General features: G+C 40.8%; 1 protein-coding gene across 2 annotated transcripts; it reads left to right on the top strand.

The window, feature by feature from the left end:
* LOC145404860 (protein CutA homolog) lies at positions 1-23084 on the top strand. Of its 2 annotated transcripts, XM_080276364.1 has the most exons (7): positions 28-105; positions 5364-5436; positions 9441-9598; positions 10905-10964; positions 15799-15844; positions 18248-18340; positions 22463-23084. In XM_080276364.1, the coding sequence occupies exons 2-7, from the start codon at positions 5404-5406 to the stop codon at positions 22520-22522; spliced, it is 450 nt and encodes a 149-aa protein (XP_080132490.1). In that variant the 5' UTR covers positions 28-105; positions 5364-5403; the 3' UTR covers positions 22523-23084. The 2 variants fall into 2 exon arrangements, with proteins under 2 accessions (XP_080132491.1, XP_080132490.1); XM_080276365.1 differs by lacking the exon at positions 5364-5436 and having other exon boundaries at positions 1-105.
* Positions 23085-23311: the final 227 nt, after the last annotated feature.

Here is a 23311-nt window from a genome sequence, read left to right as displayed (position 1 = left end):
AACACATTTCTAACGACATCAAACTTGAAGGGTTCCTTCTGATCTGGCTCTACTGCAGGCGCCGCTGGGATTACAAAACTCGAACTGGCTCTTCTAAATAATTTCGTGAGTATATTCATTGTCATGTTCATATAAGGCAAAGTAGTTGATCATCTTAAAATGTTCTTGGCAGGTGCGTATTCGTTGCCTTGATCTTCCAGGTAGGGTATGTTGTGGGGCGTTAAAATGCCTGTCTGCCAACTGGATTTATTTTCAAGTTTGATGACATGGACTGAAATTTTCTAGCCATCTTGGCACTTAAGATGATGCATAGCACATTTTCTTGGTTTTGGCTAATAAGCTGTATTTCATAACATTAATTTACCGGGCTAAACTTGTGGTATGTGTAGGTGACCATCATCCATTCACTTGATGTGTTACCTGCTGCTTCCTTCACCTTCATTATTGTGTCAGCCCTCCACTCATCAGTTTTTTTTTGTGTTTTTTTTTTAACAAGCTCATTTCTTTGAGTTTCGACTTCCCTTTTTATGATTTTCATGTATTTTGAATGTTTTTTTATGGTCCTTTTTATCGCAAATGACCAGTTTTGCCGTTTTTGCTCCCTCCTCGCTGCCCCCTTGGATGGATAAAAACAGGCATTTCTGACAAATGACTTTCAGAAATCAGTTAAAACATGAAAAACCATCAGAAGAACCTGGGAATGCCAAAACAGGTACCAGTACTGTACCTAACTGGGGGAACTTTACCCCCCAGACCCCTCAATGACATTATCCATCCAGATTGCCATAGAGCATAACCTTTAAAGCTGCTCAGAACTGGGCTGCCGTACCTTAGGAAGCCACTGCTGTTTCAGCATGCCTGTCCAATTTGATTGCGCCTATTTCATCTGGGATAGGGACACTGCATGCACCCTGGCGTGCATGTGGTTCAGCTGTGATGGAGTGTTGTTGCCAGTAGCTTCCATCCTTATTGTACCAGCACACTTTATTAAGCTTCGGACACTTGACTTCACTAGTTTTAACTCCATGACTAGGAAAAATCCTAAGGCATGTCACATTTATTTTTAATAACAATGCTGAACTCACGAGCACAGCCTTCACACAATGCCTTGCCTTGCAGGGAAGAGGAGACACATTCAACACACTCTGGGTATTTCTAGGCCATCACTGATTGGCTAAAGGCAAAGCTTAGGCTTTGTCATGCTTCTCTCAGTTACCTGATTGGTTCATTCAGGAAGACTGATAGGGAGTAAAACGGTAGGAAATACAATAATGACAGAAGGCATCACGATTGGAAATTACTTGAAAGAAGCTCTTTCAAGATCCACGTCCCCATGTCATTGTTCTGACAAGTAATTTTCAGAATGATCATAAAATCATGTGAAAACAGTTTTCCAAAGAAAATGCCAGAGAAGACCCCCTATTTGGTTAAGAAAGTGTCATGGAACACAGTTGAAAAACTGTGGGCTGTTGATGAACCAAAGGAAAAAAAATCCCTGGTAAATGTGAAGTTTAGGACCAGTATGGCTTTCAACATGTAGACAAGGTTTTTCTGATGTTTTTTGATGTGTAATGAAAGAATCTGACCTCCATTTCCACCAGAAATGCTTCGTTTTCCCATTCCCCACCTCCCCCTTTGGGTGTGGTAGAAGGGAAAACGAAGCATTGCCAAAAGCAAAGGTCAGAATCTTTCAAACCACATCAAAACCCATCAGAAAAACCTTGTCTACAAACCTAACCTAACCTTACCCAACCCAACCTAACCTAACCTAACCTAACCCAGCCTAACCTAACCTAACTTAACCCAACCTAACCTAACCCAACCCAACCAAACCTAACCGGGGGGCTCCGCCCCGCAAGACCCCATTGACGCCGTGGAATCGTTGCTAGCCTAACAGCCAACCACATACCTTATTAATGGCATTTCTCACATAACACTTGCGAAGGCAGGACTCCATGTTTTTGTTGGAAACTTATGTTCCTCTTGTTCTTTCGCCAGTATCTTTGTATTATTCTATGGTGCAACAGAGCACACCCACTACACTGTCCTCCCGTTTCCAAGTCTTGATGTGGACTGATGCTTTTGAAATTCAAACCTGGGGTGACTCCTGCCTGTCACATCATCACGTGATTTGGAAAACAAAAGCGATTGGTTAGATTAATTACACGTCATCATGCAACGACTACCGGCTCTCGCCAGCTGCAGCAAACATCTATGAACACACAAGGGTCACGGGACGCTACAGTCAACATCTCCACCAGAGCTGTCTGAAGTCAAATTCTGGAAAAATTTCAAAAAGCATTTCCGATGTTGTTATACATTTGCGGCACCTATTGATGGGGTTCAAAATGCTCAGAAGAGAGAGATTTAGAGGATAGTAAGACTGAAAATGCTGAAAGCCATATTGGTCCTAAACTTCACTAATACCAAATCCCTTTTTTTTTTCATCCTTCTGTCACTTTTATTATGATACTGCTCTTTGCACTTCAGGTAGCTCTACACTTGAATGACAAGCCTAATGGTTTCCTGTAACTCAGGAAACCATTTACAACACTAAGTAGTAACCATATAACCAAATATTGGTGTGATGTGGAGCCTGCTATGGTGCCTCTGTTAACTGGGTGGAAAGAGACAAGTGTGGCATCCATCCAGAACCAAACCTCCATCCCTTAGTGAAAAATGTTGTCTCAAAGTTGGGGTAATGTTGCCAGTAAAATAGGGCTAAAGTTGATCTATGGTTTTCAGTAAAGATAAAATGTATAGGATTTTTGTAGTTAGTGTAATGTTAAATGAGCCATTAGCCACTAACCAGGATCAGAGTTGAGACAAACTTGGTAGCAAACCAGATTTCGGTTTGATCAAACTCCGAAATCAAATTGCCCACTTTGCATGTAGGGGTCTAAGGCCAGGCAGCCCCTAGTGGCATCTAGTGAAAGTGAGAGAGAGAGACCAACTCGCAGACTACTGTAGAACCACGGTACCTCTCCCACTGTGTTTTCCAACTCAAGCACTGTACCTATCTCGCCATCAGATAAGCTTGTTGTCGAAATGGATTCCCATGACTTTGAATGATGAGGCTAAAGTTGCGCTACTGATACCCACAAAATTATGAACTTAGGATGCATATAGGTAGTGACAGCGACTGGCATGCTCCTTGCAGGCAAATATTGCAGTATAAGGTTTACTGTATTCATCAGACTGTATTCATCTTTTATTTCCATATTTGGTAACATTTGCTCACTGGCAAGAGTGAACTAGCACCTTCCTCTTAATGGTTGACTAATTTTTGTAAGGAAAAAAAAAAATAATAATAATAACAGAGCCAGGAGCAACAGACATAAAATATTATGAATCATATACCGTACTGCAATCTGCATAACACTAAAGTATTTACTCGTATTACCTAAGATGTACTACCAAAAGTATCCAAGCTGTATCCAAATCTTTGCCCAGGCTAAAAAAAAATGTGGTATTGATTTATTGTTTACTTAATGTCTACACCATTAAATCTATTCAGTCATAGGGTAACCACTGTCCAGATGTTAACCAAAGGGTTGCCCAAAGTCTAGGAAGACTGTAAAATCCAAGGGTTTACATAATGTGTGAACATCTTAAAATGTAGCCAAACCATGGTTTAACCACTAATTACAGCATAATTATTACCTTAAGGTGTGGCCCAAATCCATAAAAACTCTGGCATAAGTACGTTTACAGAATGTTTGCACTCCGTTAAATCTAACCAAATCATGGGCTAACCAACATCCAACTGTTATCGGTTCATTGTATGGGAGGGTCTTGTAGGGGTGGGTACCGGTACTTGCCTGCAGGTGATGGGTCTGTTCGGCCAGGCAGATTTGGGTCACTTTAGAACAAAATCAACCTAACTAAACTCATTATTTTGGTATACTGTAATCAGTAAATTTTTATGGCATCATTAGCTTAAGACTAGGCCCAAATCCACAAAAACTCTGACATAAATTCATGTATGTAATGTTTGTACTCTGTTAAGTCTAATATAACCATGGGCTAACCACCATCCAACCATTATCGGTTCATTGTCCGGGAGGGCCATGCAGGGAAGGTTACCGGTACTGCCTGCAGTTGATGGGTCTGCTCAGCCAGGCAGATTGGAGTTGCCCAAGAACAAAAACAGCCTAGCCAGACTCATTACTTTGGTATGATTAGTAAATGTTTATGCCACCACATTCATGGATTTGATCATTTTAACTACTGATAAGGTACTTAAATAGCTCATCAAACAATCACACTACACCATTCTCTTGCAAATCAGTATGGCAGTTACCTCGGTCTGATCTTTTTATTGTAATCACTTGGAGATCAGTAACAATTAATCTAACCTAACCTAACCAAACCAGTCTGGGTATTGAGATGAAAATAAATGGCATCCTGTATGTGGGACTGGAGAGTAAACAAAGCTACCTTATATGCTAAGGAAAATAAAGTTGATTTGTGCTAGAAGTTTTTAGAAAAAATAAAAGGGTGGTGATGTTACTAGAGAAATACATTGCATAGTATAAAAACCATGAATGTACTGCATTATAAATTTTCTGCATAATCAGAATGTACAGAAAACATGATATACAGTATACAGCTACCATGTATACTGTATTTATTTTACCATACCGTACCTGAGTTTGTTTTTTGAAACTGCACTTGCAACCTTACCATACTTGATGAGAAAGATATAATGGTTTGGGCAATGCACAACATCGTGTTTTTCCAGAAAACTGGAGGTTGTGGCTTTCATGATTAAGTTAAGGTGCCTGATTTTTCTTCATACTAATGAAGTTCTTCATGTTTTTGGACTGGGGTGGAGTTCGAGGTCGTCTCTGCAAAACTTTTTTATCACATGATATAATGGTGTTTACTGTATGTAGTGCTTATTGTCATTATTATTATTTTTTTAATTATTAACTCGTACAAAGAGAAGCTTATGATAAACTGTCAGCATTTTTTGACCTGAGCATTTTTTGTACATTATGCAGCTATAGTTGGAATAAAATTAACCTAATATTTCACTTCTAATTGACATTTTCCTCTCATAATTCCAAGGTTTCATAGCCTATGTTTCTCCACCCATAGTTTGTTGTCAGTGATATGATGCATCAGGGACAAAAGTGTTGAACAGGCCCTAAGTGTGAAATAAAATAGAACATTGGAATGCAGTAGTAGGAGAACTTTTGCCCCCAACTGTTCCAATAGTACAGTATACATATACTTTACAGTACTACAACAGTTATCTTTAGAAAAATTTGAATACATTACTGTAGTTAGCGTCAGGTTTGGTACTGTATTAAATGTCTCACGCAACACAGCCCTAATGTGATTTTTCTGGCACACAGTACTGGGTGCAGAGAGTTGGGCGGACGGACACACTCCACCATGATTACTAGTAAAGTCATATTAGCATTCTCGGTACGAGTCATCTTCTCTAACTTGTTTTGCATTTTTTTTCTTTTTCTCTTCCCCCCAAAGTGATAAGGTGTAGACATACATTGTACACTAATGAAATTTGGAGTTTTACTCAAGGTTTTGAAACTGAACTGTTAGTAGAAAGTATTCTATGTTTGCATGTCCCCTAGTGTAACATAGTATACAGTAATACCACGTGGTTGTAAGTTTGAATACTCGTGTAAAGAAACGTACTGCACATTTATCAAAGCAATCATAGAATACATACCGTAACTACAGTATCCTCTAGTATCAGTACAGTACAGGGTATTGTATATTGTACCTGGACTTTAGACAGGTAAGTGGTGGCGACCATCATCCACACACATGACGTAGTGCTGCCTGCTTCTTCCTTCACCTTTATCATTCATTTTCTGTCTTCCCTCCTCTTTTTCCATTTCTCCCATCTTTCTTGTCACTTTTTATTATTATTCTTTCCTTCTCAGGTGGCATTACATTGAGTGACAAGCCTAGTGATTTTCAGTTAGCCAGGAAATCATTTACATTGCTGGGTGGTAACCATGTAACCAACTCATACATGTTCCCTACATACCGAATCAACAAGTGGGTTGGTGGAGGGTTAATGCCCCTCCTCGTAAGACAATGAACTCAAAGACAAACGGCCACCCCTTGTGGCGTTACAGCATCTGGCTGTAGATAGAATTGACTTTAGACATATCACAGATGAGCATGAAAAGTGACCATACATGGTTCCCTTTGCTTAGAATTATTATTGGTGCACAGTTATTTATTGTATTGAAATATGGTACAAGGACAGGAGAGTACAGTATGCTCATCACTTTATCCGGTGTTTTCTGCCATAGATGACATATACAGATGCAGATACCAATAACTGGTGTGGAAATCTGTATGGCATATTGAAATCTACTACTACCGGTACTGGTACCCTTTATATTACTGCATGTTAACCCCTGCATTCTGATTATACACTTTTTACAGTATTTATTTTTGTTAATTACAGAGAGTTTTATTCAGCCTAGGACAATTTTTATCTAGACAGGTTGGATAAATATCCTGTGTCAAGGCTGTCATTAGTGGTGGTCCCTTGTAAGTTGAATAATATTGTCAAGTGTTGGTGAGAATATGAAATTCACTGGTTTGAAAGGGTTAAGCATATTCTATACAATACATAAATTTTCTGCTTGTTAGTTACAGGAACCTTTAAATAAGTAGGCTACTGTGTCTAGTTTGACAATTTTTCTTGATATTGAAGTTAGGCAGTGTGATTTGGAAGGGTGCTTTTGATCCATATTTATAAAAGAGAAGAACTGTAAAATACTGTGTTGCAGTAGTGAATGCCAAATACCTTTTTTTTTTTTTTTTTTTTTTTTTTTTTTGCAAATAATGTACCAGTATGTTCAGTTAGGAAGAAAATTTTAAATACAGTAGCTACTACAGTAAACTCTCAATTATCCAGTGTAATCATCCACACCCTACGCTGGTTAAAACAAAACGCCAGATATTGCATGGTACTCCCATCGACTCAATATTCTGCGTCAAACTGGATATTGTGTTACTATCCATCTCGAACTTCTATCCTTAAAAACTTTCCCTTGAGTAAAAGATGAAAATTAAGCATAAAACACAATAAAATAATGATACAGTACAGTGATACAGTGCCAGTTGGCTACCTACTATAAGCCGGTTGATATTCCTCAATGCCAGGTATTGCAAAGAACGTCGGTTAAATTGGGTATGTCCCATTTCAGCGCTGGATATTTCTTTAACCCCTTAACCGCGGGGCGTCACTTTCGTGACGCTTGGGAGCAAGGGATCATACCGCGGGGCGTCACTTTTGTGATTCTGTGTTATTTTGAATTCACCCGGGCTTTCAAGTGGGGGCTTGTATCATCTATCAGTACTGACAATGTCCAACACTAGTCAGCACTCCTAATCTCATCTGTACTCCCATCCATTGTTGACAATTTAGCCATTTCTCCCCGTTCTTGACTCCCCTCCCTACCCCCCCTCCATTACCCTATGCTCTCGCCTGCCCGGCCATGCTACACTAAGTAAATCTTCCCTGGAATTTTTCACTGATTTCATCCATTGAAATAAGCCCTATGTCGTATTCTTATACCAAATAATATATACAAGAAAGAAATCAGGTAAGTGAGAGTGCCATACACCTGGAATTGGCTAATTATCACCTGACAACACCTCACGTGCACTTGTTCGCTAATTTTCGCTGTTTTTTTCCCCTTGAAATATGCCGTATAATCTATTTTCGTAATAAATATACATGTAAGGAGAGAAGGGAGAAGCCTAAGTGATATTTACATTCACCTGGAACTACCTAATTTATAATGTATTGTCTAGATTTCCTGCCAATCATATCAGTGCTACACAAAGCTGTTTCAAGATTTAACATTGGTAGCTCTGATTATATATCTCCTAAGTAGGCCTCTAATCTATTTTCGTAATAAATATACATGTAAGGAGGGAAGGGAGAATATTTACATTCACCTGGAACTACCAAATTTATAATGTATTGTCTAGATTTCCTGCCAATCATATCAGTGCTAGACTTAGCTGTTTCAAGAAGTAATATTGGTAACTCTGAATAACCCCTAAAGCAGGCCTCTAGGCTGCCCCTGCGTTATCAGTGTACTCTCATCTTCCGAAGTGAGAGGATGTATGATTCATCTTGCTGACTTCAAGGCCTTTTTTCACCCCCATGCAAATGGCTCTGTGACCTTTACCCCCTACTAAACCTCGTGTGGAAAGAGGTAAAGGGCTGACAATTGATAAAAGAGTGACTACGATCTTTCTATTGAGTAAAACAGTGCAAGTGGAATTGTAAATAATGTGTAAATAATGTGTAAACAGCAAATGAAAGTAATGAATGTAAATATATGTGAACAATGGAAAATAGTTTTATAAGTTATTTCAAGTGACAGTGCACAACACAGTGTAAATAAAATAGAAATGTAAATAACGTAAATAAAATAGAGAACGTAAATAGAAATGTAAATGAGTAGTATTATAAGAATACGTGTATATACCCTAGGAGTAATGAAAGTGAAAGTTTCACTCTAGCATGTCTGAATGCTGTGAGTTATGAGAGTGAAGATGAAAGTGACATTCACTCTCAATGCCAGTATACAGGACGAGAAAGTGAATGCTACGTATTTTACTGAAAGAAATTGAATCCCTACAGTGACAATAAACTAATACTACTGAAGGAAACTTATGGATAAAGTCTGTAGATATATATAAGTGTTATATAGTAATAGAAATATAAAGTGTGAGGGGTTTTATGAATAATAAATGACAGACTACCATGAGCGAACTAGTGCCAGTGCGACGATCAGACGCGCTCGTAATTTCCATTGCTTTCACAGTGTTTTTTTTTTTTAGTATGGATCCCAAACTACTTGAAAATTGTAGAATAGTGTTTATAGTGTTTGTATCTGGCTGTGGTAATCATATTACGGGTTGTCGGGAAGTGTAAAGTGGAGACTTCGTTGCCCTACTTCAGAGGTCTCCACAAGTCCTACGGTAACCGACGAAGGCTCAACAATCATTCCAGGAGAAAGCTGAAGGTATGTGCCATAAGCATATGTAATTTTATTATTCTAGGACTAATAACTAATTTTTGGCAAATATTTTTTGAGAGTCTGTCGGAGCCCAAATAACCCCGCAGCACACGCAAGTTATTTTAAAACAAGCCCGCGGTGTAGGGGTTAATAGAGCCGAGCCAGCAGCACCGGATGTTGTGACAACGGATAATTGAGAATTTACTGTATTTCTCTGCCTCAGCTTCACAAGTCAGACATGTCTTTCATTTTCCTTGCTGATTCAGTATATAAGAAAGAGAAGCATAACAAAGCCCTCTTGGCATAGGAATAGTCACCAGAGAGAAGTGAGAAGTACGAGAGGTGAAATATTAGGCAAATCTTTGTCTCTGAAGTGTATTGCAAGTGGTGTTCCTTTTGTGTATTCAGGTTGGTGTGTTGGCGCCAGTGCTGTTTTCTGCCTCCCGCTGCCTTCTTTCCACCACCACTACCACTGCCATGGCCTCGTCTGCCTCATACACCCCTGGTACTCACTCCATGGCTTTTGTCACCGCACCGTCACAGGAGGTCGCCAAGAAGATTGCTGGGTAATGTTCAGCTCACACCCTCCTACCCTCGTGATTAGAAGTCAGGGCCATTCCATAATATCGCAGCTATTAAAAAAAAAAAAAAAATGTAAATCAGGAGTAACTGGTTGTTCAGCTATATACAATAGTCTTAGCACCTTCATCCCAACAGTGTCATTTTTAGATTTAGGAACATCATTATAAGTGGCCCAGAAATCACAGAGGATTTGTATATGCAAGTTGCTTCACTCTAGCAAATGTTCATACGGTGCTTCACTTTAGCCTCGTAAGGATTATCTTATGCAAGGTACTTCACTCAAGTGAATACCCATGTGGTACTTCATTTTAGCAAAATCCTATATGGTCTGGCATCTGTCCTGGACTTATGTAACCACATGTTATATTATTCTTGTTCATACCAAACCTTTGTTGGCTATTCAACTTTAAGTAGAACATCAAAGCAGTAAAGGGGTTAATAAAGACTGTATGCAACCTAAATTCCCTCCTGAGTACTGTATATACTGTATACCAGTAATCATCTGATCATCTGATTTTTAAAAAGGCATCATCACTTGAAAAGGTAGCAAAAAGAACAATGGCACATTCAGTCCATTTTCTTTCCAACAAGGAAAGCATGTTTTCACGTCTGTTTGTTTGTTTGTCTGTAAGCAGGATTACTTGAAAAATAAGAGAGATTTGGTCCAGATTTGGTGGGTAGGTAGCCCATGTCCCTGGGAACAATCAGTTAACTTTTGGGACCAATCCGGATCATATTACAGATTCTGAATCCGGAAAACCCTAACCCAATAGGAAAAGTGGTTTGGAAATTATGTTGCCTTTGTCAGAGAGATGTGGTCCACTGAGTGCCTCTTTAGTTAAAAGTAGTATTCTTGAATTTCAAAACAGCTAAATAGCTCTGGAGAGACGTTGAACTAGAGGCATTAGATATTCCATTCATTTCCCCCTTCATTACAGAAAGTATACCAGATGTTGAATAAAATCATCTGGAAGTATTAAGAACAAATTAAAAAATACGTTGAAGAGATTAAAAATAGTAGGGGTTGTACAGCCATTAGTTAGGCTGAGGCTGCCTAGAACTTCCATTTTAGTGATTTATTCGTACCAGACCTGACTGCTTATTTATTTATAACATGTCATTATAATGACAATACAGATTGCATAAATAACATACTGTACAGGGCAATACGTATATGTAAGTCATTTGTGGAAATAAAATAGTATGGAAATAGTGTTAGGGAGCCTTCTTAGCTAACAAGAATGTGCCATAGAGCAAGGACTCATTGTGTGACTTTTTGTTCCCCCACAGAGGCCTGGTGAAGAACAAATTAGCAGCATGTGTGAACATTATACCCAACATCATATCTGTGTAAGTCACCCCTTCCTTTCCACCTTCACTCTCCCCTCCCCTCCCTCCCTCACTCACATCATCTTCCACACGCATTTATATGTCCAGGATACTGGCAGTCATATTATTAAATCTGAGTGGATGAAAGTGTAAGCAAGCCACCAGTTTTCAATGATCAGTTATAGAACACTTGTTATTGTTTGATGTAATCACCCTTAGTCTCATATCAAAGAGTGTAGGCAGTAGTGAATCAGAAAGGTTAGATAGATCTCTCTTCATTATGTGCCTTGGAAATTATGGTCAGAATTGAGTGAGCCTGTCCAGTTCTGTGTACTCGGTTTTAACAATTAAATCCTTAACCTAGTCCCTCATGAGCCCTTCACACTCAGCTGTCTTTCTAAAACTATAGAAAACAAAAAGGCAGTTGTAAGTGTAAAATATAGTACTGTATCAGATAATTTCATTGTATTGTTGGGGTTAGTAATCAGTCAGAAGCCTTAAGAATAAAATAAAAAATGTACAGTGTGTATAAGAAAATTAAGAAACAGCTGTACTGTACATATAAAAGCAAAGACATCATTATGAAGGCAGGGTTTATAGTGATTATTTCTAATCTGTCCAGGTGTCCCCAAAACTGAGTAAAATCATATGGTGTAGAAAGAATAGGGGGTAGAGAGATGCCATTGAACAGAAATGGCAATCAGTATTAATTACTCCTGGATCTGACATGGTGTTTTATGGTAATTAATAGGGAATAAAAGTCTTCACTCAGGTTACCTGGATGTGACATGGTGTTTTATGGTAATTAATAGGGAATAACATTCTTCACTCAGGTTACATGTCGAACTGCAGCAATTAATGTAGGCTGTTATCTGGTGATAGATACTTGACCCCTTCAGGTGTCAGTGTGGACATGTTCTTCTGTTGCAGTCCATAGGGATGAAAATTCTGTGGCAGACTTATGAGAGATGAAGGGATCCATCCTTACACACTTCAGGTTTTAACCTTGTCTGGTTTACCACTAGACAGAGCCATAGATGACTTTGAAACTCAGAGATGAAAGTTTACAGACTTTGTGGGAGAGTTCAAATGCTTGGAGTTAACACTGCTGTTCTGCCAAAATGTAGATTCTTAATATAACTAACAAAAGTAGTTCCATAATGTCGCTTGTTTGCCAGATAACAGTTAGATAAATAAAAACTGTGTGTAGCCCTGAAAAGTTCATAAGTTATACAGTATTACATGTCAGTGTGCTTTCTGCGCTAGTGATCATAGTTTCTCATCCTTAAAATCCCCCACCCCACCCCACCCCCCCAAAAAGTAGAGGTTTCTAAACCTATTAAAAAAATTATAGTGTTAGCCAAAATAAATTGAGTGAGTGGACCTTAAGTGGTGTAAGAGTTAAATACTGTATTGTTAAATATTGTACAGTACTATGGATGTATATGGAATAACCGAGACAAGATGGAGAGGTGAGTGTGAGAGAATGGGAGTATGGATGGGGTATATGTGTGGGAGTAGGTGAGAATGAGAGGACAAAAGAAGGAGTTTGTATTGTTGCGTTCAAGAGATGAAAGGAGCTTATAAGAGAGTATGGATCTGTTGGCTCAAGGACTGTGTGGGTAAGATTAGAAGTTGGACAGTAAATGTGGGCAATTGTGTGTGTGTATGTGCCAATGCAAGATCATGCAAGTAGAGTGAAAGAAGAGTTCTGGACAAATGTGGAAGCATGGAAAAGTTTAAAAGGAATGAGTGTTTTTAATTGGAGATATAAATGGAAAAGTAGGGAATGTGAAGGTGGATGGAGTACTTGGAGAGGGGTGTGTGCCTGCAGAAGTGGATGAGAATGGCAGTGCTCTAGTGGGCATTTGTGCAGGAAGGGGGTTGGTGATAGCCAATACCCTTTTTAGACAAAATGATCTGCAGGTATATGTGGTGAGTGATGAGAAGGGTTGGTGGTGAACTGAATAAATGAAAGTCAGTGATTGATTTGTGTGTGTGGATGATAGAATGAGAAGGTGTGTACAGTACTGCATGCAAGAGCATACAGAGGTTGGGGGAGTGGACTTTCTGACCACCACATGGTGGTGGTGAAAGTCAAGGTTCAAATGAAATGGAGGAGTAGGAGAAGGGAATAACAGGAGGAAGTAGTCCATACAGAGAGGGTAGAAAGGTTGCAAGAGGATGGAAAAAAAGGCAGAATATAAGAGAGAAGTGGAGGAGCAATTGGGTAAATATGATTTTGAGGAGATGAGGGACATGGAAGTTGTGTGCAAGACATTCACAGAAGAAATCTGTGAAGCATGTGAGGTGGTGTGTGGGGTGAAAAGATGAAAGAGCATGCAAGGAACAGCATGGTGGAATGTAGAGGTGAGACAGACTGTGGCATCAAAGAAGAAAGCATACAGTGAGTGGGGAGAAACGGGTGTGGAGGAAGTTGAGAGACGGAAGAGAGAGTTACAGGTAGAGAGGAAGAGAGGTGAAAAGATTAATAAGAGAGAGTAAGAAGAGAGTGGATGTGGAAATTGGAAGGAATGGAGTGTAAAGTGGAGGGAATGTAAGAAAATGTTCTGGAAAGAGGTAAAGAGAGTTAGACAGGGTGATAAACAACTTGGTTGGGGAGTGAAAGGTAAAAATGGTACAATACTTGTGGAGAAAGGGGAAAAAGTGACCAGATGGAGAGAACACTTTTAAGGAATTGTTGAATATAGAGAATGAAAGTAGTGTGAGTATAAGTGGCTGGGGAATGGCTAGGAGAGGGAGGGATGTGAGAAGAGAGGAAGAAATCAGTAGGATGGAAGCAGTGGAAGTAATGAAGAAAGTCAAAATGGGGAAAGCCCCAAGAATTGATGGAATGTGTGGTGAAATGCTGAAGTGTAGGGGAGAGATAGTAGTAGAATGGAAATGGAAGATGTACAGATTGGCCTGGGGGGTAGGTAGAGTCCCGGAGGAATGGAAGTCAGGTATAATTGTTCCCCCATACGAAGGAAAAGGAGAAAAAGAAGTGTGTGGTAATCATAGTGGCATTTGTCTTCTTAGTGTAACAGAAAAAGTATGTGAAAGGATACTTATTGAAAATCATGGAAATAACAGAGGAATTAGTTGGAGAAGAACAGGGAAAGTTTAGGAAGGGAAGAGGTTGTGTAGGTCAGATATTGATTTTCTTAGATCTTAAGTGGAAAAGTTTCTAGAGAAGGGAAAGAAGTTGTATGCACCTTTCATGGATTTGGAGAAAGCATATGACAGGGTGGATAGATAAGGAATGTGGAAAGTATTAAGAATATATGGAGTAAATGGGAAGTTGTTGGATGCCGTGAAGAGTATGTGTGAGGGGACCAAGGCTGCAGTACGTGTGATAATAAACTGACTGAATTTTTTCTACTTGAATGTTGGATTGAAACAGGGATGTGTCATGTCCCTATGGTTGTTCAATCTGTTTATAAATGAGATTATGAAAGAGGTACAAGGTAGGGCAGTGGATGTTAGAGCAACCCTAATGAGAGAGGGCAGTGTTTGGGAACTCCCTGTACTCTTGTTTGCAGTTGATACTGTATTAAGTGAAGACAAAGGGGAACCGCAAGTGTGTAAGAAGCAGAATCTAAAGATGAATGTAGGGAAGAGTAAAGTTATTGTCTTTGAGAGAAATGAAGCCACTGAATGTACAGTGAGACTGGATGAGGAGGAAATGGAAAATGTGAGTGTGTTTAAGTACTTTACTGTACTTGGGTAGTGTGATGAGTGAGGATGGAAGTTTAGAGGGTGAAGCGCTTGAGAGGGTACAAAAAGGAAGAAAGGTTGCTGGTTCTTTGAAAGCAGTGATAAGAAACAGGGAAGTGAGCATGGAAGTAAAACAGTCTCATCATGGCAGTATTGTGATACCAGCCCTAACGTACGGAAGCTTGGACCTTGTTGGAAGGACACAAGTCAAGAGTGAGAGCAATAGGAATGAGTTTTTTGAGAGGAGCATGTGGAGTTACATGGAGAGACACTCTGACAAATGAAGTGAAGGACCGTTGTGGTGTGGATGTGGATGTGATGGAAAGCTTTAGAAGTATATTGAGGTGGTTTGGCCATGTGGAGAGGATGGAGAGTGAGAGACTAACGAGGAGAATGTATGTGAGTGAGGTGGAGAGAGGGAGGGGGAGGCCGAGGATGAGATGAAAGGATAGAGTGGAGGTATATGAGAGGGGGGTGTGAGCTGGGAGCGCGGCAGTGAGTTGGCGTGGACAGGGCGACATGAAGGCGATTTGTTTGTGGCCACCCCTTACGGGATTGAGGCATCGGGCAATAGACAGATAGACTGTGATAACAATGTACGCTGCTGCATACCCTCACAGTACAGTGATGCCTAAGTTTTTTCATCTTGCCACCTCCTGGTTGTTTTATTTTACTTCAGTGGCCATCTGGTCATGAGGGGAGTCACTGGAGATGGCATCTAAAACAGTCATGATGTTTTTGTTAAGCTGAGTGAAATTCTCTACTGGTTGGAAGATATGTCACCATACTGTAACAGTTTATGCTGTTGGTAAAAGTAATATAATATGTCAAGTGGCTTTTCTAGTTATCAGAAATGCTGTATGGTGGTTACCTCACATGTGTGTAAGTGTTTACTGGCTTTGCACAGTACAATACATATGTCACACATGAAGTTGAGACAACATCATTGTGTAGCAGAGGTATGACTTGGTTCACCTAAATTGGGATACCAGTTATTAGCTGAAATGGCCAAGTGATTATGCTGCATGAATGTCAGAAAATGTAGTGACCATTTACAGCTAATGCTGTCCCAGATTCTGGTATACATACTGTATGTACTGTATTTATTGAGATACTGATGAGTTATCCCATCCACCAGGTATGAGTGGAAGGAGGAGATTAATGAGGATCCAGAGGTCTTAATGGTAAGTTGCGGTACCTACCATGACATCACTGTATTGTTGAGCATGTTACTGAAGTCCACCACACTACCTTTCACTCATGTTTACCACTTACTTTTGTCCTTTGTTTAAATGGGCTCCAACATTCTTGCATGCATTGGCCTTGGTCATGTAATGGTGCCTCTCCACACTGTCCAGTCTTCCATCAGCAGCTCTGTTCATGCCCTTATCCCAGAGGTCACACTCTGTGACCTTGGTCCAGGTCTCTTTCAGTTTGGCTCTAACAACCCTGTCCTCAGGCATCAGCATTCACACCTCTCCCCCTCCTCACCCTGTGGTAAGTGGTGGTGACCATCACCCATTCACTTGATGTGGTGCTGCCTGTTTATTCCTACCCTTTCTCTCTGCCTCCGCGACTGACCTCCTCTCTTCCTACTTCGCCCTTCCTTCCTGTCTCTTTTTATTATTTTCTCTCGCCTTCAGGTGGCTCTACACTAAGTGACAGGCTTGGTGGTTTCCCGTAACCCAGGAAACTGTTTACAGTGCTGGGTGGTAACCATAAAACCAACTTACATTGTGAAATGGAGCCTGCTATGGTGCCTGTTAACTGGGTGGAGAAATGCAAATTTAGCCACCATCCAGAAACCAAACCTTCATGCTTTTCACCACACCTCACTGTGGCAAAGCACTGTCAGTTGCAAGGGCACATCAATTAATTGCATGAGACAGCCCTGTAGGGGCAGTGGCTTGCCTGCTGTTGATGGGTCTGCTTGGCCAGACAGGCTGGGGTTGATCAACAACACCAACCATCCTCACCCAGTTGACAACCTCTGCCCTCTCCACATGTCCAAACAGTCACAACTCTCCAGTAATACTTTTAAGTCTTGTCCTTCCTTTCAACTCTTTGCTTGCAATTCTACCCCCCATCCCCCCACCCCCACCCTCCCAGCCAGCCATTCATGCACACACTACACATCCATCTACTCATTATGCTCTTTGTACATTTGAACCTCTAAATATTTGCTTCATTTATTGTGCAGGTCTCACTACCGTATAGTATTACTGTCTGTCTATCTATCTGTTGCCAGATGCCATAATCCCGCAAGGGGTGACCATTTGACACTAAGTTATTTGTTTTACGGGGTGGGGCACCAACCCTTCACCAACCCACTTGCTGACACGTAGGGAGCACGTATAGTTTGGTTATATGATTACCACCCAGCACTGTAAATGGTTTCTTGGCTAATGGGAAACCATTCGGCTCGTCACTTAACATAAAGCTACCTGGAAAGGAAAGAAAAGCAGTAAGAAGTGATAGGAAAAATGGGAGAAATAGGAAGAGAGGAGGGCAGGCACAGAAAAAGAATGATAAAGGCTAAGGAAGAAGTAGGCAGCACTACATCAAGTAAGTGGTTGATGGTCACCACCACCTCGCACATATTCCAGACAAGGACCCATCAGCTTGGTATTTTTATTTATTGTTATGCATATCTTTTTTTAACCCCTAACAGGAGGGCAACGTTATATAACGTCCATGTGTGAGGAGGTGGGCATCATTACGTAACGTCCTGCCTTTTTCGGTCCAAATTTATTAGTGAAATTGGGTGATAAGGCATCCTTGTCACCTACTGCCCTGCCCTATACCCATCCAAGCGTTGAAACAAGTAAAATAGAATAAACATACATAAGTTGTATTGTTATAATTGTTCATGTAATATAGAGTATTCGTACGTAACTTTTATTGTTATAAGTGTTCAAGTATAATAGAAAACACATACATAAGATTTTGAAGACATTAAACAGTGTAAAGAATGCATAAATTTTAAATTTAGTGTTCAGTGGTAAAGAAAAAGAAAATGAGCAAAGAGTTCACTAAGCCTCACCCCAGACTTGCTTGGTGATAAGCTGCATGCCCACACTCCTCCCCTCCTCTTCCCACAGCCAGCAGAGACGTATTACCGCTTAAGTAACACCTCATACCTTTGTTTTTTATCCATTTTCATTGATGTATGCATGTTTAGGCTTATTCCTTGATACTTCATTTTTCTGAAAATATGCCACCCCACATGGTCATGTATATACTTGATAAGTTGCCTGCCCTAAAGGGGCTAAATCACACAACTACAGCACATAATATGTGCTTCTTAATCATTTCTTGATATTCATGATTGTTGAAAATTCAGTCCCAAATGGATGTTACCAGTAGGGGTACCTAATTTACTGGTAATTACTGTACTGCTAATTCATATATTGTACTATATTCATTTTCTGTCAGCATACCACTACAAATGCAAGAATTTTTTAAAAGGCAAAATATAATTTCTTAAATCATTTTATAGGTACCTTACCTCAGTTCAATTCAGATGCAATTGCTGTGGCTTTGATTTTTACTATAGGCTAAGCAGTGTAAGATGTTCTTCCCCACAGATGATAAAAACACGTACATCTCGGCTGGAGGAACTGACTAAGTATGTGAGAGAAAACCATCCATATGATGTTTGTGAAGTCATCTCATCTAAGGTGAGTACAGTAAATACAGTACTCATATACTCTATGGGAATATACTGTATATGGTTTCATTGCATAATACTGTAGTTTCAGTATGACTAAAGGATATCAAGTACAATATCTGTACACATTCCTTGAAATTTAAGATGTTTTTACACCTATCCAAGATTTAAAGCATAAAACAGCAATAAAGTAATGGGGAGAAAATAGAAGTAGGAACACAGTATGCATTCATTTTTTTTTTTTTTTCCCCTGTTCCCTATGCTTGCAAAGGTACAGTAATACTGAAAAGCAAGATAAAACAACTTTATCTGATATCTACATGCTCTTTATTCTATGTTTTATCTCTGTCTATTGCCAGATGGGGTGGCCATTTGACTTTGAGTTAGTTGTTTAACGGGGAGGGGCACTAACCCTCCGCCAACCCACTTGTTGACATGTAGGGAACACGTATGGTTGGTTATATGGTTACCACCCAGTGTTGTAAATGGTTTCTTGGATTACAGGAAATCATTTGACTTGTCACTCAATGTAAAGCCACCTGAGAAGGAGAGAAGAGTAACAAAGTGACAGGAAAGATGGGAGAAATAGGAAGAAGGTAGACACAAAAAAAGTATGGTAAAGGTGAAGGAAGAAGTAGGCTGCCTCGTATAAGTTAAAAACCCTCATTCAGACCCTTCCGATCACTCCAGTATGCCCCAAGCAGTTCTCTACCCTCGTAGTGACAGTGTTGCTAAGTCGCCCTGTTTGATTCCTCCTAACTCATGCAATCATCCAGTCTTTAAGCCCTCTCTTCCTCTTATACCATCTTCCTTTCTTTAAGCCCTCTTATGCTTTCATACAATCATCCCTTCTTTAAGCTCTGTGTTGCTCTCATACCATCATTCGATTAAGCTCTCTTGCTGTCGCACCATGTCCTTCTTTAAGCCCTCTGTTAGTCTCACACCATCATTCCTTCTATAAGCCCTCTGGTGCTCACTAACTTCCTGGTTATTCATATTCCTTTAGTAAGTGTCAGTCTTTCCACATGGCCAAACCACACACACATCACAGCACCTACTGTACAGTAAACTCTTAAGTATTCATCGTCACAATATCCAGCCCAACATGGTTTCTGGCACAGCTATTGGCTTATTAATGCAATATCCAGTGCTGAAATGGGACTTAACCAGGGAGTCAGTGCAAAATCCGGCGTTGAGGGGTCTCAACCGGCTCGTAAGTGGTAGCCAACCGGCATACATACATACATCATCTAATCCCGTGTTGCTAGGCATGTTGGTCTTGACATTTAAGATGAGATTGACCAGCCTCACTCATCCCTGAGTGGCATTACATGAGCAATAATCCCCAACCACTTCTTGGATACAAACCTACACAAGCTTAATCTAGCTGGAGCGCCTTAATCACCCACTAAACCACCAGGCGCCATAGTTTGGTTATATGGTTACCACCCACAGTAGTAAATGGTTTCCTGGTGTACAGGAAACCATTTGGCTTGTCATTAAGTGTTGAGTCACCCATAGACTGAAGGAAAAGGAAAGACAGACAGGAAGGAAGGAAGAGAAGAAAGAGCAGTCACTCGAGAGCAGCTCTACATCGAGTGAGTGGAGAGTGAGCGCCCCTAGGGAAATCCCGAAACACAGGAGCCAGTGAAAATGCCCACTGTTCACCAGCCAATCAGAATCCTTCATGGTTGTGGCTTATTTGGCGCGCCAACAATACTGCCACGCTCTCATTCTCACCTGTGAATGTCGTAGAATCAAGACATGCCTGTGTGCTCCCGCTCATGTGAACATGCAGTCACCAAACCCTAGGCTTTGACTAACTCTGTGGCATCCTGTGTTCAAGCTACTGTACTGTATTGTATTGCAAAGCTAATGGGCTGTTAGTGCTTATGTCCTAATGCTCTATTGTGATTGTTAAACTACCCATGTTGTATTGTGTACAGTACTGTACTGTTTACAAGTCCAAACCCCCCAGTGTAGTTTCTCCCCATCTGTGCCAACACTTGTTGAGGCCTTGGATACGGCAGTGGAGGAAGTTGAGTCATTTTGCTAGAAATTGCAGTGCCTGATCAAGAAGGAGGGCCTCCCTCACAGTCAAGTGTACGGTGCTGACGAAACTGGCCTTTTCTACCACTCCTAGCCCACCAACACCCTGGCAGAAGAGACAGAGAAGACTGTGCCTGGGTGAGAATTGTCTGAACAACGTGTCTCGGTGTTGTGCTGTGCCAATGCTAACAGTATGCACTGCCTCAAACCAATTATTGTTGGATGGGCAAAAAGCCACATTGTCTCCATGGGTTAATGGATAGCCTGCTTGTTGTGTGGTACCATTCTTTGAAGGCCTGGTTTACCTCAAAGATCTTCAGAGATTGGTTCCACAGATACTTTGTCAAGGAAGTTATCCATTATCAAATGGAGGAACTTGGTATCCCTCATGACCAAGTGAAGGCTATCCAAATCCTCGACAATGCCCCTGCGCTTCTGTCGGAGAAGGATTTGGTTGCTGATAATGTCTGTATTAGGTTCATGTTTCTGCCACAAATACGACTACCCTTATGCAACCAATAGACCAAGGTGTTATTGTGGCAGCCAAGAAAATATACCGTCAGAGGCTTCTCGATAAGGTGATGGTGGTGCTTGAGGACAAGGAAGGGGTCGACACACGTGGGGAGCAGACCTCAGAGAATCTGCCATGTTACGACATCAAGTCTGCAGTGTTCAGCTGGGCCAATGCATGGAAGGAAGTCTCTGCCAAAACCCTGGAAAAGTGGTTGGTCTCGTCTCCTTCAAGGATGCGAGGCCTTGCCCGACTTTGAAGGATTTGATGTGGACAATTTCCACCTTTGGTTACGAAATGCAGGTGAGGATGTGGATGTTGACGACGTGAGGGATTAGTTGGATGATGATGGCGGGGATCTAGGTTATCAGACGTCGTCTGATGGAGATATTGCTGCTGCTGTCTCTGCAGGGCTGACAGAGGAAAGCAACAAGGAGAAGGACGAGGTCCTTGACCCTGGCCACCTCGCCACCCCATCACTCCCTCATCTTGGTGTGCTACAGACTGGCATCGAGTAGGTGCTAGAATATGCCAAGCATCCTCATTGCAACAGGGAGTTGGTCCCACTCAAGCTGGTGATGGATCTGTGGGCAGTCAGGGATGCAGTCATCCTCCTACAGAATCGCTGCACCTATCGTCAGACAAATATCGACTACTCCTTCAAGCCTGCCACCCCCACAAGTGCCAGCTCCTTCTCCCCACCACCACCACCACCATCTTGTCAACCCCAGTCTTCACTCTCGGACCCACAATCAAGCACGTCGACAGCTGCTGAGTTGCCGTTAGACGTGAGCTTGTGGCTGTCTTCAGAGTCTCCTGAGGTGGGCAGGGCTCCATCACCTCACCACATGTCGCCACTAATTGCCTGGCTTCAGCAGATGGAGGAGGAGGAGTTCTTTGATCTTTGCTAAGTTACAGTGTTAGTACTAGGACACATGGGATACCTGTACACCTGCTGGAGCCTGTTTGCTGTTCACTGGGTGGTAAGTACAGTGGGTTTTTTTAATAATTTTGTTTATGCATTGTTTCCTTCGTGTTTAGGATTATTCTGCATATTCCAATGTGTGTTTTGATGTCTAAAAACAGCCAAAAGACTGCAGAACATTGCCAAAATTAGAAGAGGTACTGTGCATATAGGTAGGGTTTTTGTGGTTTTTTGTTGTTTATGCATTGTTTTATTAGTATTTATGATTATATTGCATACTCCAATTTGTGTTTTGCTGTCTAAAAACAGCTGAAAGACTAGAGAACACTGCCAAATTAGGAGGGGTATTGTACATATAGATTAGGTACAGGTTTAGAGTTGGGTATGGGTAGATTATGGTAACAGTAGAGGATATTGCTCTGTATTTGAACTTTGCCCCTATCCAGATATGCCTTTGGCTCTATTATGTTGAATAATTGAGGGATTACTGTACAGAAATTGCTCTCATCTTTCTGTATAAACCTTGTCACTGTTCTTGTCTACAAACTACTAAAAGCTTCCTTTCTTCACATACTGCTAAAAACTTCTTTCACTCCTTCTGCTACCAGATATTTATATATATATATTGTGTGTTTCCTTTTCTCCAGATTGACCAAGGTAACCAGCCTTACTTGGACTGGATCAGCAAGATTGTTCCCGAGAAGTGAGAGACAGCAGCTTTACAGAGTAACAGCCTATGGACTTCCAGGCTTTGCTGGGGACTCTGAGGCTTATATCACGTCAATAATTATGTTTTCTCAATGTCTTGCAAGTTTCTCTCATTACAGTTTGGTACAACAACAACTATATTTTGTTTGCTGGTCTTGCTACCATATATTATTTAGATTAGGAAAGACATCTCGTAAGGAAAAGAAGTAACTGTACCTGTAGCCTTCACGAACTGCTTCAGTACAAGAGGGCTTTCGTAAACTGAATTAAATTGATTTGAGGTAACACGACCACACATACAAAAAGGCTAGTCATCGTAATGAAAGGTTTCTTCTCACATTATCAGTTTTCCTACTTTTATGCCCTCCCAAGAAGTAGGGGAACTGCATTAGTCTGCAGACATGAATTTTGTACTTGCATCCCTCAACATAAAGATTCCTTAGACAATTAAAATTTAGTACTGCAAGACTGTGTTTATATGTAGTGGCATACCATACGTTTCATTTCATTTTTGAAGGCTCCAATATGCTTGCATGCATTGGCCTTGGTCACCTAATGGCAGCTCTCCATGCTGATTGATATCTGGGAGCTTCCCTATTCAGTCCCTTATCCCTGAGGTCACACTCAGTGACCTCATCCCAGGTCTTTTCCAGTCTGCCTTTCGCAACACTACCCCTAGCGTTAAAACTTCTCACTTTCTGCACCCAGTTATCATCCCCTATCCTCTCCACATGCCCAGACCATTTTAATCTACCTCTCTTTATCACAACACCAATACACACCATACC

The sequence above is a fragment of the Coenobita brevimanus genome, chromosome 65 (genome assembly GCF_032717465.1).
Source record: "Coenobita brevimanus isolate Jiangsu-jjx chromosome 65, ASM3271746v2, whole genome shotgun sequence".
NCBI classification, from domain to species: Eukaryota; Metazoa; Arthropoda; class Malacostraca; order Decapoda; family Coenobitidae; genus Coenobita; species Coenobita brevimanus.
Note: the sequence above shows the minus strand (reverse complement) of the source record. Positions and strands in the feature narration are given on the sequence as shown.

Excerpts from the sequence above, each read along its gene's own strand:
- LOC145404860 (XM_080276364.1), top strand. The coding sequence starts at position 5,404 with ATGATTACTAGTAAAGTCATATTAGCATTCTCG. Across the intron at positions 9,599-10,904 it reads GTCGCCAAGAAGATTGCTGG|AGGCCTGGTGAAGAACAAAT; the intron begins GTAATGTTCAGC and ends GTTCCCCCACAG. Across the intron at positions 18,341-22,462 it reads GTGAAGTCATCTCATCTAAG|ATTGACCAAGGTAACCAGCC; the intron begins GTGAGTACAGTA and ends CCTTTTCTCCAG.